This window comes from Natrix helvetica, assembly GCF_964273705.1.
Source record: "Natrix helvetica genome assembly, chromosome: 2".
Lineage (NCBI taxonomy): Eukaryota > Metazoa > Chordata > Lepidosauria > Squamata > Natricidae > Natrix > Natrix helvetica.
This window is the reverse complement of record NC_138552.1, coordinates 185,329,130-185,345,853: the sequence shown is the minus strand read 5'-3', so window position 1 is coordinate 185,345,853 and position 16,724 is coordinate 185,329,130. Positions and strand designations below refer to the sequence as shown.

At 39.7% G+C, this 16,724-nt stretch overlaps 1 protein-coding gene across 3 annotated transcripts in view; it reads left to right on the top strand.

The window, feature by feature from the left end:
• PDSS2 (decaprenyl diphosphate synthase subunit 2) overlaps window positions 1–16,724 on the top strand; it is a 96,459-nt gene that overhangs the window by 35,394 nt on the left and 44,341 nt on the right. For all 3 annotated transcript variants that reach the window (XM_081942306.1, XM_081942305.1, XM_081942304.1), the window contains exon 3: window positions 13,074–13,272. In XM_081942306.1, the coding sequence (XP_081798432.1) occupies window positions 13,074–13,272 (199 nt within the window). The remainder of the gene's footprint in view (window positions 1–13,073; window positions 13,273–16,724) is intronic.

Sequence of the window (16,724 nt, the reverse complement as noted above, 5' to 3'; positions counted from 1 at the left end):
TCATGTGACTGGGTGGGAGTGAGTGACATTGAATTGGCCACACGCACCCAGGTTTTGTGGCTCCCTGTGTTTTCTTTTCTGTGGAAAACGGTTCCAAATGGTTTAAGGTTGCAGACCCCTGGCCCAATCTATCTCCTCAGCAATGTTGCCTTTTAACTAAGATATATCTTGTCAGTGACAAATATATTGAGACACAATTAATTACTAAGCGCAGAAATGTTTTAACTTGTGGTGCTAACCATTCCTCACAGAATAGATTAATTGGAAAGACCTAAATGAAAGTGTTATTTGTACACGTGTACCTACTAGAAAATTATCGTGATAAGATGGGAATAGTTTTAGAACAATTTTTTTTCTTGTTGTCATAGGTAAGGGGCTATTCTTTCCAGAATTGCAAAAGTGATAAGGATTGTGTCCCTTTGGCATGTACAGTTGTGATCTTGAGCAGGACTCAAGGAAATGTCAGTTTTTAGATAAAGGTCAGGTTACACTGCAGATCACAGTATTGCAGAATTACACATAGATTAAAAAGTTCTCAAAGTTACTAACCATGGTAGGTATATATCATACATGTACGTGAGGCATATATGGACACTGGATCAGGTATATTAGGTAAGTATGTCTTTATTTTATTTATGAAAGTTCCCAATTCCAGAAGATTCTGGGTCGAATACAACATCAAAAGCAATAGAAACCAATTAAACAAAAGAAATAAAACAAAAGAAATAAAGAGCAGTGCACCTCTTGGAAGTAAACAGTCAGCTAACACATAACATCCTAAAATCCCAAAGGCCTGTGGATGAAGCCAGATTTTTAAAAAGAATTTTAAAGGTGGGGAACATACAGGTAGTCAACACTTCTTAGCCAGTTATTCAGTGACCCTTTGGAATTACAGTGATGCTGAAAAAGGAGACTTGCGAAGTTTTGGTTTTCATAGTTTTGGTTTTCATAGTTTTGGTTTTGATCATGATTTGGGTGCTTGACAACTGTCTCTTACTTAACAATACTTGCAGCATATATGTTTTGCCATTTGCAACCTTTCCTGTCAGCTTCCCTTAAGTAAAATCAATGGGGAAGCTGGTAGGGAAAGTTGCAAGTCATTTTGGCAAATCCCTCACATCCACCCATACCTGGTAGCAACCATCTTTGCCCCTACCACACTCACACTGTGTCTTATGTTCTGGCTTGCTTATAACCCATCTGGGACTCACTTAGTGAGCCACAATCCTGGCTTAAGAATGGCAATGGGGAGTATCAGAATTGCCATCACTAAGTGATTTGCTCATGAGATGTGCTTTGTAGCCACCTTGTTTAGTGATGGAAATTCTGGTTCCATTTTCCATGTTTAACTGAGAACTTCCTGTAGGTGTCTTCAGGGAACGCTGTTCCAAAGGACAGATACCATGATAGAAAAGGCCTAGGTCCGTGATGGTGAACCTATGGCACGCGTGCCCAAAGTGGCACACAGAGTCATTTTGCCTGGCATGTGCAATGTCAGCCATTCCTCTTCTGGGTTTCTGGTGTGCATGCGACGATCAGCTGGCCTTTGTGCGTGTGTCAGTCCCGGAAACCGGAAGAGGAATTCCATTTTCTGGTGCGAGTATGCGCACCGGCCAGGTGATCAGTGTGTGCGCATGCGCAGCAGTAACTGGGAGACTTGCCGGCCGGCGCACAAGTGCATGCCGGAAACTGGAAGTTAATTTTGGGGGGCACATATGCCCCCTGGGCAAGTCCTCTTCCTCATGTGGCCCAGACAAGCACGCACACGAAGTGTTCCCTTTTCAGCACTGAAAAGGTTCGCCCTCACTTAGGTTCTGTCAGATTACATTCTTCGATTGTAGGGACCCATTTCAGGTGCACCCTGTCTGATTGTTCATGGTGGACAGAAACTATCAGAGATAAGCAGTCCTGCAGATAACCAGGCCCCATGACATGAAAGCTTTATAGCTGAGAACCATCCCCTTCAATTGCACTTGGAAGCTAACTGGCAAACAATGCCACTTGCAGCTCAGTAGCGCTAGACTACGCCACCACGTTTTGAATTAGTTGCAGCTTCTGTAGTGTGCACTGCAGTGGTCCACTAATGGGGTGACGAGGGCATGACTGACTTTTTGGAGGGCACACCAGATAGATTGTGGCAAAGGTCCTCCTGGGTACATCTGTCACCTGCTCTTTGAGTTGGACCTCCGAGTTCAAGAAAACCCTCAAATTGTACAACAGACATGAATGGGGAAGTGCTACCCTCTCTGGTGCTAATGCCCAGATGAGCCCCTGCAGTTTTCTGGGTAAGGTTTTTCCAAAGTGGTTTTCCCTTCTTAGGACAGAGAGAATGTGACTAACCCAAGGCAACCTTTTTGGCTTTGTCCAAGATGGGACTAGAATTCATGATCATGTAGCTTAGAGCCTGATCCTTAATCACTAGACCAAAATGGAACCTGATAGAAGATAGTTGCTTCGAATATTCCAAGATGCATCTGGTTAATATGACCTGGTCCTGAAGGAAGCAGCAGTTTTTGTTGCTCAGGAAGGGTTCTTATCCTTCCTTGATGCTGCTTAGAGTGGTGCCCATATGATACGGGAAGGAAATCAAAGGCTACTTACTAGCTCCCTTAACTAGGGGTGGTCTTCAAAAATTTCAGCAACGGGTCCTCTGCCCGGTTGCTGGGTGGGCGCAGCCATGTTGGGCATTGCCTAGTCGGCCTCCTACACCACGGGGGGGGGGAGGGCGTTTTCGCCTTCCCCAGGCTCCAGAGGCTTTCCTCGAGCCTCTCGGAGGATGAAAACTGCCTCCCCTAGGCTCCGGATGCCCTCCACAGGCTGGAAACTTCAGGGAAGCCCATTTTTCCCCTTCCCCGAGGCTCCACGCGGGTCCTGCATTTACCTCGCATCCAAAATGGGCCCACGTGGAGGCTCCTGGAAGGGGAGAGGAGGGGCCAGCCAGGGGTGGGATTTGGAGGTTTTCCCTACCGGCCATAACATTAACTATGGGTTCTCCCGAACCTGGGCGAACCCGTAGCAGCTCACCCCTGCCCTTAACTATTATCAGAGAATTTATATTATAAGATCCATCTGCTTCAAGACTATGTTTTCCCAAGGGCCACAGAAAACGTATCTTCTGGTAAGGTAAAACTGGGAAGGGGCTAGAAGATAACGAACGTTAAATGTTGTGAAGAAAATGTGGGGTAATCTTCATATTTTTGTAGTTCATAATTTACAACATACTTCCAGGGTTTGCCTTTTAATGAATGCTTATTCTCAAGGCTATAACCACCAAAGGGTTTTTCTCTGATAAAACACTCCTGTTGCTGCTCAGACCTGGGGAGGATCCATCAAGTCTGTCTGAGATATTAAAATTTACAGGTGTAAAAGAAAATTAACATTGTGGATAGGCTTCAACTCTTGAAAAATAATCACCTGAGCTAAGTGTTTTCCTTTTTTCTTTTTCTGATTTGAACAATGGAGTCAATTAACATTTTAAACATTTGTACTGCTACATTTATCTCCTAGCAATGGTGTGAAAGGTCTCTATAAACAATTGAAATAAAAGAGGTTGTTTGACACTTGTTAGAAAGTGACCACTGTAATTTGCACAATTCACTCACGAAACATGGGTTTTTAAAAAAAGTTTACCCTGCAGCACAGGATTTACGTATATATGCACACTTAAGAAAGAAATGTGTTAATATTGGTAACTAGAACATGATCATAAGCGATTCAGTATTTTCTCCCTCTGACCATTTGTTTCATAATTTGGAAACCAAGCAGTAAGATTGGCTGAAGTTGTGCTAACATGTTCCAATAATACATTCTTCCCTTATGTGAATAAGAGAAAAAAATTATTACACTGTTTTTATTATGTGTTTGACTCATGGGATGCTTAGCTATTTCATTTTGCTTGATTTGAAGAATGAAACAAATATTTTGAAACAACTGCCACTTTAAATCCAGAAATGTATTTCTGCTCATGCATTGTTAGGACTGAATACATTGGTATGATCACTTTTCAGTTACATTGATGTGGTTATGTATTTTTAAAAAGCTGTGTGGAAATATTTCGGGGAAACACTTGGACAGATGAGCATCTGTTCACAGGCTTGGTAGTGTCTGTACATAATTGGCAATGCATATTAATAGGAATCTGTTTACTTTCATTCAGTTAGTCTAATGCAATCATTGCATATAAACTTAACTGAATTGCTTAAGTTTGAGCCGAAAGCAGAATGCCCTCTCCAAACAAAAGATTTAAAAAATTATCACACAGAAAAATAATACACTCTGCAGGGTTACAACCTGATTTCCAAATACTTGCAAATGTAGTTGCTAGTTGTTTAATTTTTTTTGTTTTCATAATGAGGAGCAGAGGTGCAAAGAACGATCACGTTGGGACTACCACAGCTAAGGAGTTCACCATAGACAAGGTCTGGTGCCTGCTCATGTGATGATGGCATTCGCTTTCTTTTAAGCACCGTAAAGCACAACCTTTGTTGTGAATTTTGTTTGTGTCAGCTTTGTTAAATTTGTTGAACTTGCTCTTTGGAAAAGTTGGTCCCTGAGTATCACAGGAGTCCCTGAATTTTGGGGTCAGTGGGCACATTTGACATGCTGATAGCTTATCCCAGGTAGTCAAAGAAAATAGCTGCCATGGAAAGTGGGGGGGGGGGGGGGAGCTTGTCCATTCAGAAAATGTTAGCACAGTGGGTGTGCTCACTGTAGAACACTCAATTTATCAGAATGCAAACCTGCACAATTTCTTGATACCATCTTCTAAAATGGCCTTGCCTGGAACTCACTGTCAATTCCTTTTTTCCTATGCAGGTTGCCCCATCTGCAACAAAATGTTGGATTTCAGCCACTCACAGTTTTATTTTTTTAACTATGCCAATGGCGTCAGTAGAAACCAAGGATATTTTTGAAAATAAAATGAAGATCATTCTTTGCTTTGGGACATGTTAGCATACTTTCTAAACTGTGCTTAAAATAAAATAAAAAACACCGTTAACAGCTAGGTATCTTCTGGCACGGCTGTGTTTCCCCCAAAATAAGACAAGGTCTTATTTTATTTTGACCCCTGAAATAAGCGCGTGGCCTAATTTTCGGGGAGGTCTTATTATTTTTGAAGTGCAGGAGGCAGCGAGCGTGGTTACCTCATATCCGCTGCTGTGTTGCAATATTTTCAGGGAGGGCTTATTTTCAAGGGAGGGCTTATTTTCAGAAGAACACTTATTTTAGCGCATGCTAAAATAAGCCTGGTTGGGCTTATTATCTGGGGAGGTCTTATTTTCGGGGAAACAGGGTAAGTTGCGGATTCTCAGATTCCTCTTTTTCACCAGTGTGTAAACTTTAGCAGTTTGCAGAATGGCAAACTGTTGCATCAGCTGTTCATATATCCGGTGAATGTTGCCCAGGGACTATTTTCTGGTGATGTTTTACTACTATTTTCAACTTTAGGGCTACCATGTCTGGACTGCAAAAATCTAAACAATCACCAGATGGAAGCAAAGAGTTGATTTCCCTGTTATTTCTTTTCTACTATTTAGGCAATAATAAACAATATTGAAGTTTAGATAGCGTAGCTGTCCTCAAAACTAATATTATTATTTGATAATATTGATATTTTTGAATTCTATCATATTGTATGATATGTTGTGCTGTAGGTCATTCAGATTTAGATTGTTGAAGCGGCATAAAAGCATTCATAACAAAATAAATAAAAACTGAGTGCCTTTTAAGACTCCAGCTGTGGAAATACATGAGACCGATAATAGAAAGTTGCTCTTTAAAAGACAATATTCTACAGAAAGCTTTTTTGGATACAAAGAAAGCTCTTGATTCCTTAAATATGAGCATTTTCTTTCCTTTCAAATATTTCATTGTTGAAGCTGATCCAAGAGAAACAGTATCACACTGCAACACATATGTCACACTGACTTTTTTTGGTAGTTGGCAATGTTCATGAATGACACATAATGGAGAAAAGAAATTTCACAATAGATAAAAAGAGAAAACATTAATAACCATACCAGAGGTTGGTTCCTACCGGTTTGCACCAGTTCAGGTGAACCGGTAGTGGTAATTTGGCCTTGGTGGCAGAACCAGCAGCAACCCAGGCTTGCCACGGCTCCGGTTCCCCGGTCGCTGCTGCCATTGCCGGCATGTTTTTTAATAGTTTTTCTTCGTTCTTTGTGTATGCGCAGAACAATTTACAGTGAATTGCGCGTGCAAAGTGAGCTGGTACCAACTCCAGTAAGAACCCACCCCTGAACCATACAATACCTAAACGTATGATGAAGTGAATTAAAGTTGCAATTTCATTCAACTGAAATTGCCCACCTCCAGAGTAGTGGACAATTTCAGCAAAACAAAAGTATTATATTATTTGAAAGATTAAAGACAGGCTCTGAAAGCATGGACCATAAACATTAATTAATTTTTATTGGTGCCAGAGTTTCCTTATTGTGTTTGGCATTTCTTACTTTGTCTTGATTCTTTATTTAGTAGTAAAAGATAATCTTACCACTACTGCTATCTATAATAGTGAAACACCTATATAAAAGCAGAAATGCCAAATTCAACAGTCCATGAAGCTACAATTCTTTAATAGAAAAAATATGCTCCCATCCAGAACAGGTGTAAACTAGTCAATCATCCCGTTCCACCAACAAAGAATAGATAAGATAGGATACGTCTTATCTGCATTAAATTTCTCTCTTTAGTTTTCTGTGAATGTATTCAAACAATAACACTTAGCTAAAAAGAAATATGACATTTGTGAGTTTTTGCTAGTTTAAAATATATTTATTTAGAACAACCTGACTATTAACTCATTTTAAGGTATCCGACACAATATGTGATGAGTATATTCCTATTGTCTTACTTAAAACTCAGTTGACTAGTTCTTTAAAATGTGCTAGACTAGAGAGCTTTGATCCACTGTTGCTATATCATAAAAAGACAGGATAATTTTATTCCTAACCATAATGGTTTTAACCTTGTGTACTAATTTGAATTTGCTTGTGAAAGTAGAATCTTAAATGAGATACAAATGAAGGAAAAATTGCTAATGGTGGCAGTGTATGTCTAATGAGTACTGTGTAATAAACCATAACCTTTTGAACAATGCTGTAGAAATCTGTATGATTATTTTGGATGGATAAGTCCTCGTATACGGCTCATTACCACCTGGCGTAATATGTATTGATATAGTCTGTAATGGTGAACTATTTGACATGCCGTTTTTAACAAATGTGACTTGCCTGGTTAGGACTTGTGTGTAGGAAACGTAACAGGAGAATTACAGACAGTCAGTCTTGCTACACATTATGAGAAGTAGAATGAAAGTCTTCTACATCAGCTTCCAGTCCAGTATCCATGTATGCAGATAAAAGGCCAGCTACACAACTAAGAACCACCTATATGGATCCACTCGCGCAGTTCCTCACCATCTTTCTCCAAGAACAGATGGTCTGATCTGTCAGTTCTGAAAGTGAGGATTGTATTTTGGGAGTGTGTGCTTGGAATAAATCTAGCCCTAACAGGTGATGCTGATAGTATTTAGAGACATCTCTGCCAACCATCTGCTGCATTACCTTGGCCATGCTGGATTAGGGCTTTCCCTGCTTTCCTTGTAGCCATCTGTTTGCAAGTGGCTGCATTGATACTAGAACCTTGTTTTCTCCACCAGAGTTGAATATTCTCATGTCTATCATTATCCCAGGCCCACAATCTCTTACTTTTTTCATACATTTATTTCATTTTCATATGTTATTTTTCAGAAGGATATATAAACGTGGCTGTCTGCCAGTGCAGCACACATCATTAAGACAGCAACTCTGCCCATCCTTTGCAGTATTTCCTGAACCAGGTGTAGAAGTTTGCAGGCAGAAAGGAAGGAATCAATAATCTTTTGCGCAAATGGAAATCCACTCCGTAAAATTTTGTTTGCAAAAAGGTTGAAGACTTTCTGGTTGATCAGTCCAGCTTTTCCATTACCCTGTTTCCCTGAAAATAAGACCTCCCTGGATAATAATCCCTCCCTGAAAATATTGCAACACAGCAGCAGCCATGAGGTGACCATGCTCACTACCTCCTGCACCTCAAAAATAATAAGACCTCCCCGAAAATAAGGCCAGGGGTTTATTTCAGGGGTCAAAAGCAAATAAGACCCTGTCTTGTTTTCGGGGAAACACAGTACTATCTTTATTTGTTAAGTTACATTATCTCATAGCAGCCATACATTAAATATAATAAAATATCTAGCAGTTTCTTTATAGTATTAATTATAAAAGCCCCTGGCCTTGATACAAATGGCCCAGTTCAGCTGTTTGTCTTTTGAAAAGTTTGTTAAACAACTAACTGCACCTGAATATGGATGGGAAGGAATCTTCGCTAAGCATGTCATAGAAAGCAAAGGACAGAAAACATCCATGTTTGCAATCAGTAGTGAGACTACACTTGGATTACTATATACGCTTCTGGTCATTATAATGTTTTATTTATTTAGCTTGTGGCATACATGTCAGGGAAATCTGCACATGCTAGACAAAATGCAGTGCTGACAGCCTAGATTGCTAATTCATTCTGTTCAGCTCATGCGTGTCTATCCTTGGTGCACTGTGGAGGGGCGAGGCGAACTAGCTTTGCACCATTTAGCTAGCAGTATTCCAGTTTCTGGCTCTTCTAGCCTCTTTTGCTGGTCTCGCCTCACCTTGGGTCGCGATGCCTCACATCCTGCGAGGTCTTTCACTGGCTTCTGCTCTCTGCACACACGAATGCAGCTAGGTTATAACACTAACTAAGTGGAAATAAATTTTATTTTCATGTAATTTCCAATAACATCAGGCTTTAACTTGAAAACCTTTTTCATAAACAAATCTTGCCTAAATGAGTTATTGCTCTCCTTTTTATCACTACATTATTTCCACTAAGAACTAGATAATTTGATTTTATATATAGGTACTCCACTTACAACTGCAGTTGAGATCAGAATGTCCATTGCTAAGGAAAAAGTGGTTGTTAAGTGAGTAACACTTGATTTTACAACTATTTTTTGCCATGGTTGTTAAGGAAATCACTGCAGTAGTTAAATGAATCACATGACTGATACAACTTATTTTATTGTTTTATTCATATTGCTGCATAACAGTGGTTATGAGTTTTGTTATACTCTAATGAGGTTTCTAGAATGCAGGCTGATGTATACATAAGGTTTGATCATTGCTGTTAATCAATGCCATTGATTACTACATAACCTGATACTGACATAAGATGGTGCTTTTCAAATGGAAGAGAACAATAAATATTGAAAGAATTCAAATATTGATCAGTAATACATTATTACAGTTTGCATTTTCAAGGTTTCCTTTTGTGTCTCAAATATATATTTGTAATCATAGTTTTCATGCATAACTATGTGTTTCCTTCCTTAATGGTAGAAGTATAAGTAACAAATTCTTTATTGTTCAGATTAAGACAACAATAGCAATAGCACTTAGATTTATATACCGCTTCACAATGCTTTACAGCCCTCTCTAAGCAGTTTACAGAGTCACATATTGCCCCCAACAATCTGGGTCCTCATTTTATCGACCTCAGAAGGATGGAAGGATGAGCCAACCTTGAACCAGTCAGGATCGAACTGTACAGTCAGGATCAAATAGTAGTCAAATTAGCCTGCAATACTGCATTCTAACCACGGCACCATCCTGGCTCTTAATAAAAATAAAACATATTTTTAATTGAAGCTGAATGTATAGTAAAAAATATTTTTTCTTGAAATGATATTCATGTGTAGCAGGATTTATTAATCCATTAATTTCACATTTTCCATTTTATACAGCGCAAGTGAGGAAATAGGCAAGAAAGTGACAATGAACCATAGTTACTCTTGCATTTTAACTATACATCTTTGCTATACATTGGTAGGCCTATAAGATAGATGGTGACTCTACCTATTCTGGAAATGTTTAAAGTTCCTGCTTTTTCTTCAAAGATGAAATGCGATTTTTTTTCCTGTCTGTTCCAATTTAGATATTCGAAATGCAAGTATAAGCAGTATTGTATCAAGAGTGTTTTATTTTTTTAATCAGTTATCAGTGCTGCTTTGCTCAGTTGGTGAATAATAAAAACTGGTTTTAAAGTCTCTTAAATTTGGCTTATGCAATCAGTATAAACAAGGTGAAGATATCGAGGCATTTTCTGATGCTATAGTCTAATTTCAGCTTTTTAAAGCTTGTTTTATAAGCTTTATTTTTAATGATTGGCTAATTTTAAATAATGATTACAAGATAATAGAAGCTAATAGTTTTAAATTTGAGAGAGCTATGGCTTTGTTTGTGTTTAAATTTACTTGCCATGTTTTTTCAACATACACTTTTTGGCACATTCTGTTTACAAATATTAAATCACACAATTACTGTATAACAGGATACCAGACAAATGCTGTTGCCTGGGGAATTAATGTTTAGGAATGATTTGATGGAGATCAGTATGGAACTGTTTATTCTACATTGGAATAGGTTGAAAATATTTTATAGTTATTAATTTTGAAATGAAAACAGTGCAAGAGGCATAAGAGTTATTGAATTAGTAGCTTTGTTCTAAAAATGTATGAACAGTAGCTTGACTGTTTAGTGGCGAAAAAAGGAACTACTGCTCTCTCACTTTTCTTCCTTTAAATATGTTCTAGGATTAAATACTGATACTGAAAGATAAGGTGATAGTCCCCACTTCGTCAATTAGATGCCCATTATGTAAGACTCTTGGTTTAGGCCATTTCCCCCCACCCCCCCTTAATGTTACATCTTTGTGCCATACATTAACTTCCATCTACAATATTTTCTCTGTGATTATCTTCATTGATTTATTTGTGAAGAGATAATTTGATAAGATTGCAACGTTATGTATATTAATTATGAATGCCTTAATGAACTCAGCAAAGCTTGTCTTGGATTAAACATTTTATTATCTTTTTTTTATAACCTACTTTTTCTTCTACAACTAACGTCCACAGTTGTAAAACTTAAAGACATTATGGAATTGTAGAAACTCTGCCCAGAGTTACCTATATATGAGTTGGGCAGTTATATAAATTTGTTTAATAAATAATAAATAGATATATAAAAGTGAGCAGAAAAAAGAGTCCATTACATATAGCATCCTACAGCTTTTCTTTGCCTTTCCTTTGTTATTATGTTTTTCCAGAGGTAGAGCATTCTCTCTCCTCATCCTCTCTCTTTCCCTCTCCTCCCCCTCTCTCTACCTCCCTCCCTCTCTCCCTCTCACACACCACACATACAGCGTCTTTGGATTTCTACCATTGAAGGTAGCCTAAAACATATTGCCTTCAGTCATAAGTATTTGTGGATAGGATAAAGGGAAAAGAGCCATCATGTCTATCATGACACAATGCAAATGACATTATCTAATTTGCATCATTTGCACAATGATGTCATGACACTTGTGAAATAATTGTGTCTTATATTGGGTGTTTTTTGCCTTCAGCTCTCCAATTACTGGGCAATATGATTGAAAAAGAGGAGTTGCTTACAATTATTTTTCTATACATGTTCTATAGAATTGGCTTGCAAATTAGGAATTTAAAAGCTCTATAAATACTGTACTCTTAGCCCTCATTGATTAAATAAATAAAATTCCCTCTCAGCCTACATGTTTTGTACCATATTTTAATAAATTTAATATTTGTGATTTTAAAAGTCATTGTTTTATAATTAATTTGAGGGTGGAATGCAATAATTGTTTGAATGCTCCAGGATTTATATGGAAATGTTTCTCTTTAAACATTAAACTGAATTGAGCTGCTGAAAAAAAATCTGATGTTCTCTAGGAGGTGTTCAAATCCTTCAAAATTGCCTACTGCTCTTTAATAATTTCTCACGGTACCAGAATTCTATGCTATTTCAATTAAAAATAAAGGAACCTGAAGAGGAATTCTAATGTGGTTAGCTAAATGTTAGAGATGCTATTTGGAGATTAAACAGAAAGGAAGGATAAAATAGAAAGGGAAAGTTGGAAAATACTACATTTATATATTGTTGAAGTTTTGTATGATGAGCTGAACAGTGCCAATTTTATTTTCTTCATTAAAAGCTTAATAGGGGAAGAAAAAGAACAGTAGTAATTTGGGTAGGATAATGAAGGGTTGTGTTTCAGGTAAAAAAAAAGAGACTTTTCTCCTCAGGATATTAATATGTACCTTTGGGGAAAACAAGCTATCTGTTGAGGAAGCTGCAGCTTTATGTCCTCATCACTAGAGATCTCCATATGCCCTTGGATCTTCGGAAGTCAGAAATGGCAGATCTCAGTTGCTGAGACCAGAGGGCTCTCATTGTGATTCATGGCAGGTATTCAGCTCAATCTGCCCAGAGCAAATCTGTTTAATGTTGATCAGCTGTCCATCTGATAAGTTGAATTGATATGGACATTTTCCTGGGAGGACTGCCCTGACAATGACAGCAGGAGCATCAGGATGCCTTATTAGTCTCTGTCTTCTCCCTCTCACTCACATCAACAGGAGAATATATTAACCCTTCTTTAGACCTTGGATTATAGCACAATGCAGTTTTCTGTTCTAGAATATAAATGGCTTGTATTTCTGTTTCATTCTAGAAGACAGCAAAGTTTAACAATGATTAGAATGTTTCTGTCCCATGACACCATCTGTACCTCCATAATGTGATTTATGGCAATACTAGCTTAGCCATTGAATCAATACTACTGCTGCTGAAATAGGATACCCATAAGACTATTTTGGTCAATTTACATCATTAACTTTTTTTTAATTAATAATTATTGATGCATTACAATTGTTAGTTCACATTTGAAGAATAGAGGAAGGATTTACATTTTAAACTGTTTCAAGTTTCCAAGAAATAAATATTCTGCTTCAGATAGAAATTGTAATCAAAAGTGATCATTGGTCAAATAGGTCAAAACAGAGTGAATGTTATATTTGCGTTGATAAACACCCAGTTGTGCTCAATGGTTTTTTAAAAATATCTGTGGCTCATGCAATGGTTCGGCAACTAACTGTATTACGCCTGATCTTTACTTTAAAGCCAAAGAACTCTTGCAGAGATCACAGAGTTGATCCACACAGCTTTCCTTGTACATCGTGGAATAGTAAACATTAGTGAACTGACATCCTCAGATGGACCTTTGAAAGATATGCAATTTGGAAATAAAATGGCTGTCCTGAGTGGTGATTTTCTTCTAGCAAATGCCTGCACAAGTCTTGCTCAGCTGCAAAATACTAAGGTAATGTGATGAGAGCATTTTTTATATGTATTTTATTTTGAAAAACTGCTCAATTGCTGCTTTTTGTGAGCTTACTTTGTTAGAAATCTTAGTGCTTTGAGGCATTTAGTGTCACTTTACATTGTATATACATCCCCCCATCTTAAATTTTACTAGATATGAAGTGTCAGCTATGCCAGATGAACTAAATGTATAAAATGAGTACTATGAAATTCTTTCTCATAGAATCACTAGTGAGATTAGCAGGAAGATCCTTCCTTGAAGAACGAGTGAAATAAAGTAAATGAATTATAGTTTTGATTCATTGAGCATCTTTTCAAAACATGAAAAAGTGTAAACATGGGGAACAAGTGAACACTGATAGGCTGGTAGCAAATATTCATTAGTAGAATAGGATTTTTATAACAAGAATGATCACAGGAATCACAGGCCATGCTACCTGTTTCATTCAATATAGCCAAGTTATAATCTATAAACATATTCTTTGCATGTCTGTCAAACATGTATTTTGTGAATTGGCTCTTTTGCTAAATCTATTTTTAAAACTAGACAGAAGAATAGCCGTGGGTTTCAACGAAGCAGAAATGCTTTCTGTTATTCTGTATCAAATTCTGTTTCTAAGCAAATAGATGTAATTATTTTTAGCTTGCCACAGTTCAGATTTAAAACAGTGACCTACAGAATTATGTGACTTCTCAACTAATTAAGCTTCTTGTTCTGAAAGTAATGGCAAAACATATCATTTTGTTCCTATTTTAGACAAATGAAAACTTAACAAACTTCTATAGTATATAACCTAAATGGAATCAACTCAGTATTTATATCAGCTCATTCTCTCCAGGGGTGGGTTCTGGCAGGCACTACTACTGGTTTGTTCATGTGCGTGCATGCACGCACGCACGCACTTGATGTGCACAGCATGCGCACGCTTGATGTGCACAGCGTAAACATGCACAGTACAATTAAAATTGTTCCGTGCATGCGCAAAACTGAAAAACAAGATGGCGGTGCCTATGGCACTGCCCAGGGAACCAGTTTGGGGACGTGGCAGGACTGGGTCGCTGTCGGTTTCAGCAACCCAGGCCGCCAAACCACTACCGGTTCGGATGAACCGGTCTGAACAGGTAGGAACCCACCACTGATACCCTCCCATACTATAATGTATTGGAGGGTAGGTAGGTAGATAGACAGACAGAAAGACAGACAAATAGATAGATGATACTTAGATAGGATAATAGTTAGATAGATATTAGGTAGGTAGGTAGGTAGGTAGGTAGGTAGGTAGGTAGGTAGATGATAGATAGATAGATAGATAGATAGATAGATAGATAGATAGATAGATAGATAGATGATAGATAGATAATAGATGATAGATAGATAGATAGATAGATAGATAGATAGATAGATAAATGATAGATAGATAGATAGTTAGTATAAAGCAGCGGTTCTCAAATAGTGGGGCGCGCCCCCCTGGGGGGCGCGAGGCTCCGTAAAGGGGGGCGCGAAGGCTCCCTTTCCATCTGGGTGCAACGGCGGCGAAGGCGTGGGCGAGGCATAATATATCCCGCCTGGAAGTGGCAGCACTTCGGACTGTGGATTTTCATTGGAGCCGCAGGCTGGAGCTCTGCAAGAAGCCTGCTCGGGCGGGAGTGGGAGGGAGGGAAGCATGCGACCGCCCGTCTTCGCCACCGCGTAGCTCGCCTCCCCGCCAGCAGCTCCACCGCCAGCATTCCGTCTGGAAGCGGAAGCGCAACAGCCGCTGTTGGGGAAGGGACAAAGGGGCGGCGGTCGCCCGATCTTGCCACTGCCACCCCTTCGCCCCTGGTAACGGCGACTGTTGTGCTGCTGCTTCCAGCTGGGATGCTGGAGGAGCTGCTGGCAGGGAGGGAGGGAAGAAGGGGAGGAGGGAGTAAGGATAGACAAGCAAGAGGGAAAGAAAGGAGGAGGGCAGAAGGGAGGTGGAAGGAAGGAAAGAAAAGCAGACACGCCGGAGGGAAAGAGGAAAGAAGGCAAGCAGGCAGGAAGGAGGCAGAAGGAAGGAGGGAAGAATGGAACTGGAAGGGAGGCAGGGAAGGAGGGAGGGAGAAAGGAAGGATAGGAGGATAGGGAAAGAGGAAAGAAGGCAGGCAGGCAGGAAGGAGGCAGAAGGAAGGAGGGAAGAATGGAACTGGAAGGGAGGCAGGGAAGGAGGGAGGGAGAAAGGAAGGATAGGAGGATAGGGAAAGAAGAAAGAAGGCAGGCAGGCAGGAAGGAGGCAGAAGGAAGGAGGGAAGAATGGAACTGGAAGGGAGGCAGGGAAGGAGGGAGGGAGAAAGGAAGGATAGGAGGATAGGGAAAGAGGAAAGAAGGCAGGCAGGCAGGCAGGAAGGAGGCAGAAGGAAGGAGGGAAGAATGGAACTGGAAGGGAGGCAGGGAAGGAGGGAGGGAGAAAGGAAGAATAGGAGGATAGGGAAAGAGGAAAGAAGGCAGGCAGGCAGGAAGGAGGCAGAAGGAAGGAGGGAAGAATGGAACTGGAAGGGAGGCAGGGAAGGAGGGAGGGAGAAAGGAAGGATAGGAGGATTGGGAAAGAGGAAAGAAGGCAGGCAGGAAGGAAGGAGGCAGAAGGAAGGAGGGAAGAATGGAACTGGAAGGGAGGCAGGGAAGGAGGGAGGGAGAAAGGAAGGATAGGAGGATAGGGAAAGAGGAAAGAAGGCAGGCAGGCAGAAGGGAGGGAGGTGCAAGGAAGGAAGAAAGCATAGATAAGCAGGAGGGAAAGAAGGCAGGCAGGCAGGGGGAAAGAGGAAGGAGGGAACTGGAAGGGAGGCAGGAAGGAAGGGAAGGAGGAAGGGAGGGTGGAAGGAAGGATAGACAAGTAAGAGGGAAAGAGGAAAGAAAGCATGTGACTACGGTGGGAGACGAGGAAAGACCGGTGTGCTATGTTATGCAGAGGTGTACTTATAACAATTTTATAGACAAATGATACTATTTACAGTCGCGCGGGGGGGGGGGGCGCAAAATGTTTTCTTCTTCCTAGGGGGGGCATGACAGAAAATAATTGAGAAGCACTGGTATAAAGTAATAATAAAGAAACACAATTCAAATTATACTATCCCAAAGATTAACAAATTGTGAAACTAGGCACAAATTTTCAAGTGTAGCTATATATCATGTCAGATAGTCATAAATCTGCAAGTTACGCTTGCTACCTTTTAATGCTCCTCTAACATCTTTTCTTCATTCTGCTTGCCTTTCCATTTGTTATTTATAATCCCTGTAGAACTTTAGTATTAATTTTGCAACCTGTTAGAAATAACAACTGATACATGCTGTCCAGGGTTGGGATCCTATCGGTTTAACAACTGGTTCGCTGAGCACATGTTTTGCGTGCACTGCGTGCGCAGTACAGAGAAGACTTACCTTCAGGTTTACTGCTTAGGGAGAACAGCTGAGGTGAGGCAATCCATTCTGCCGCA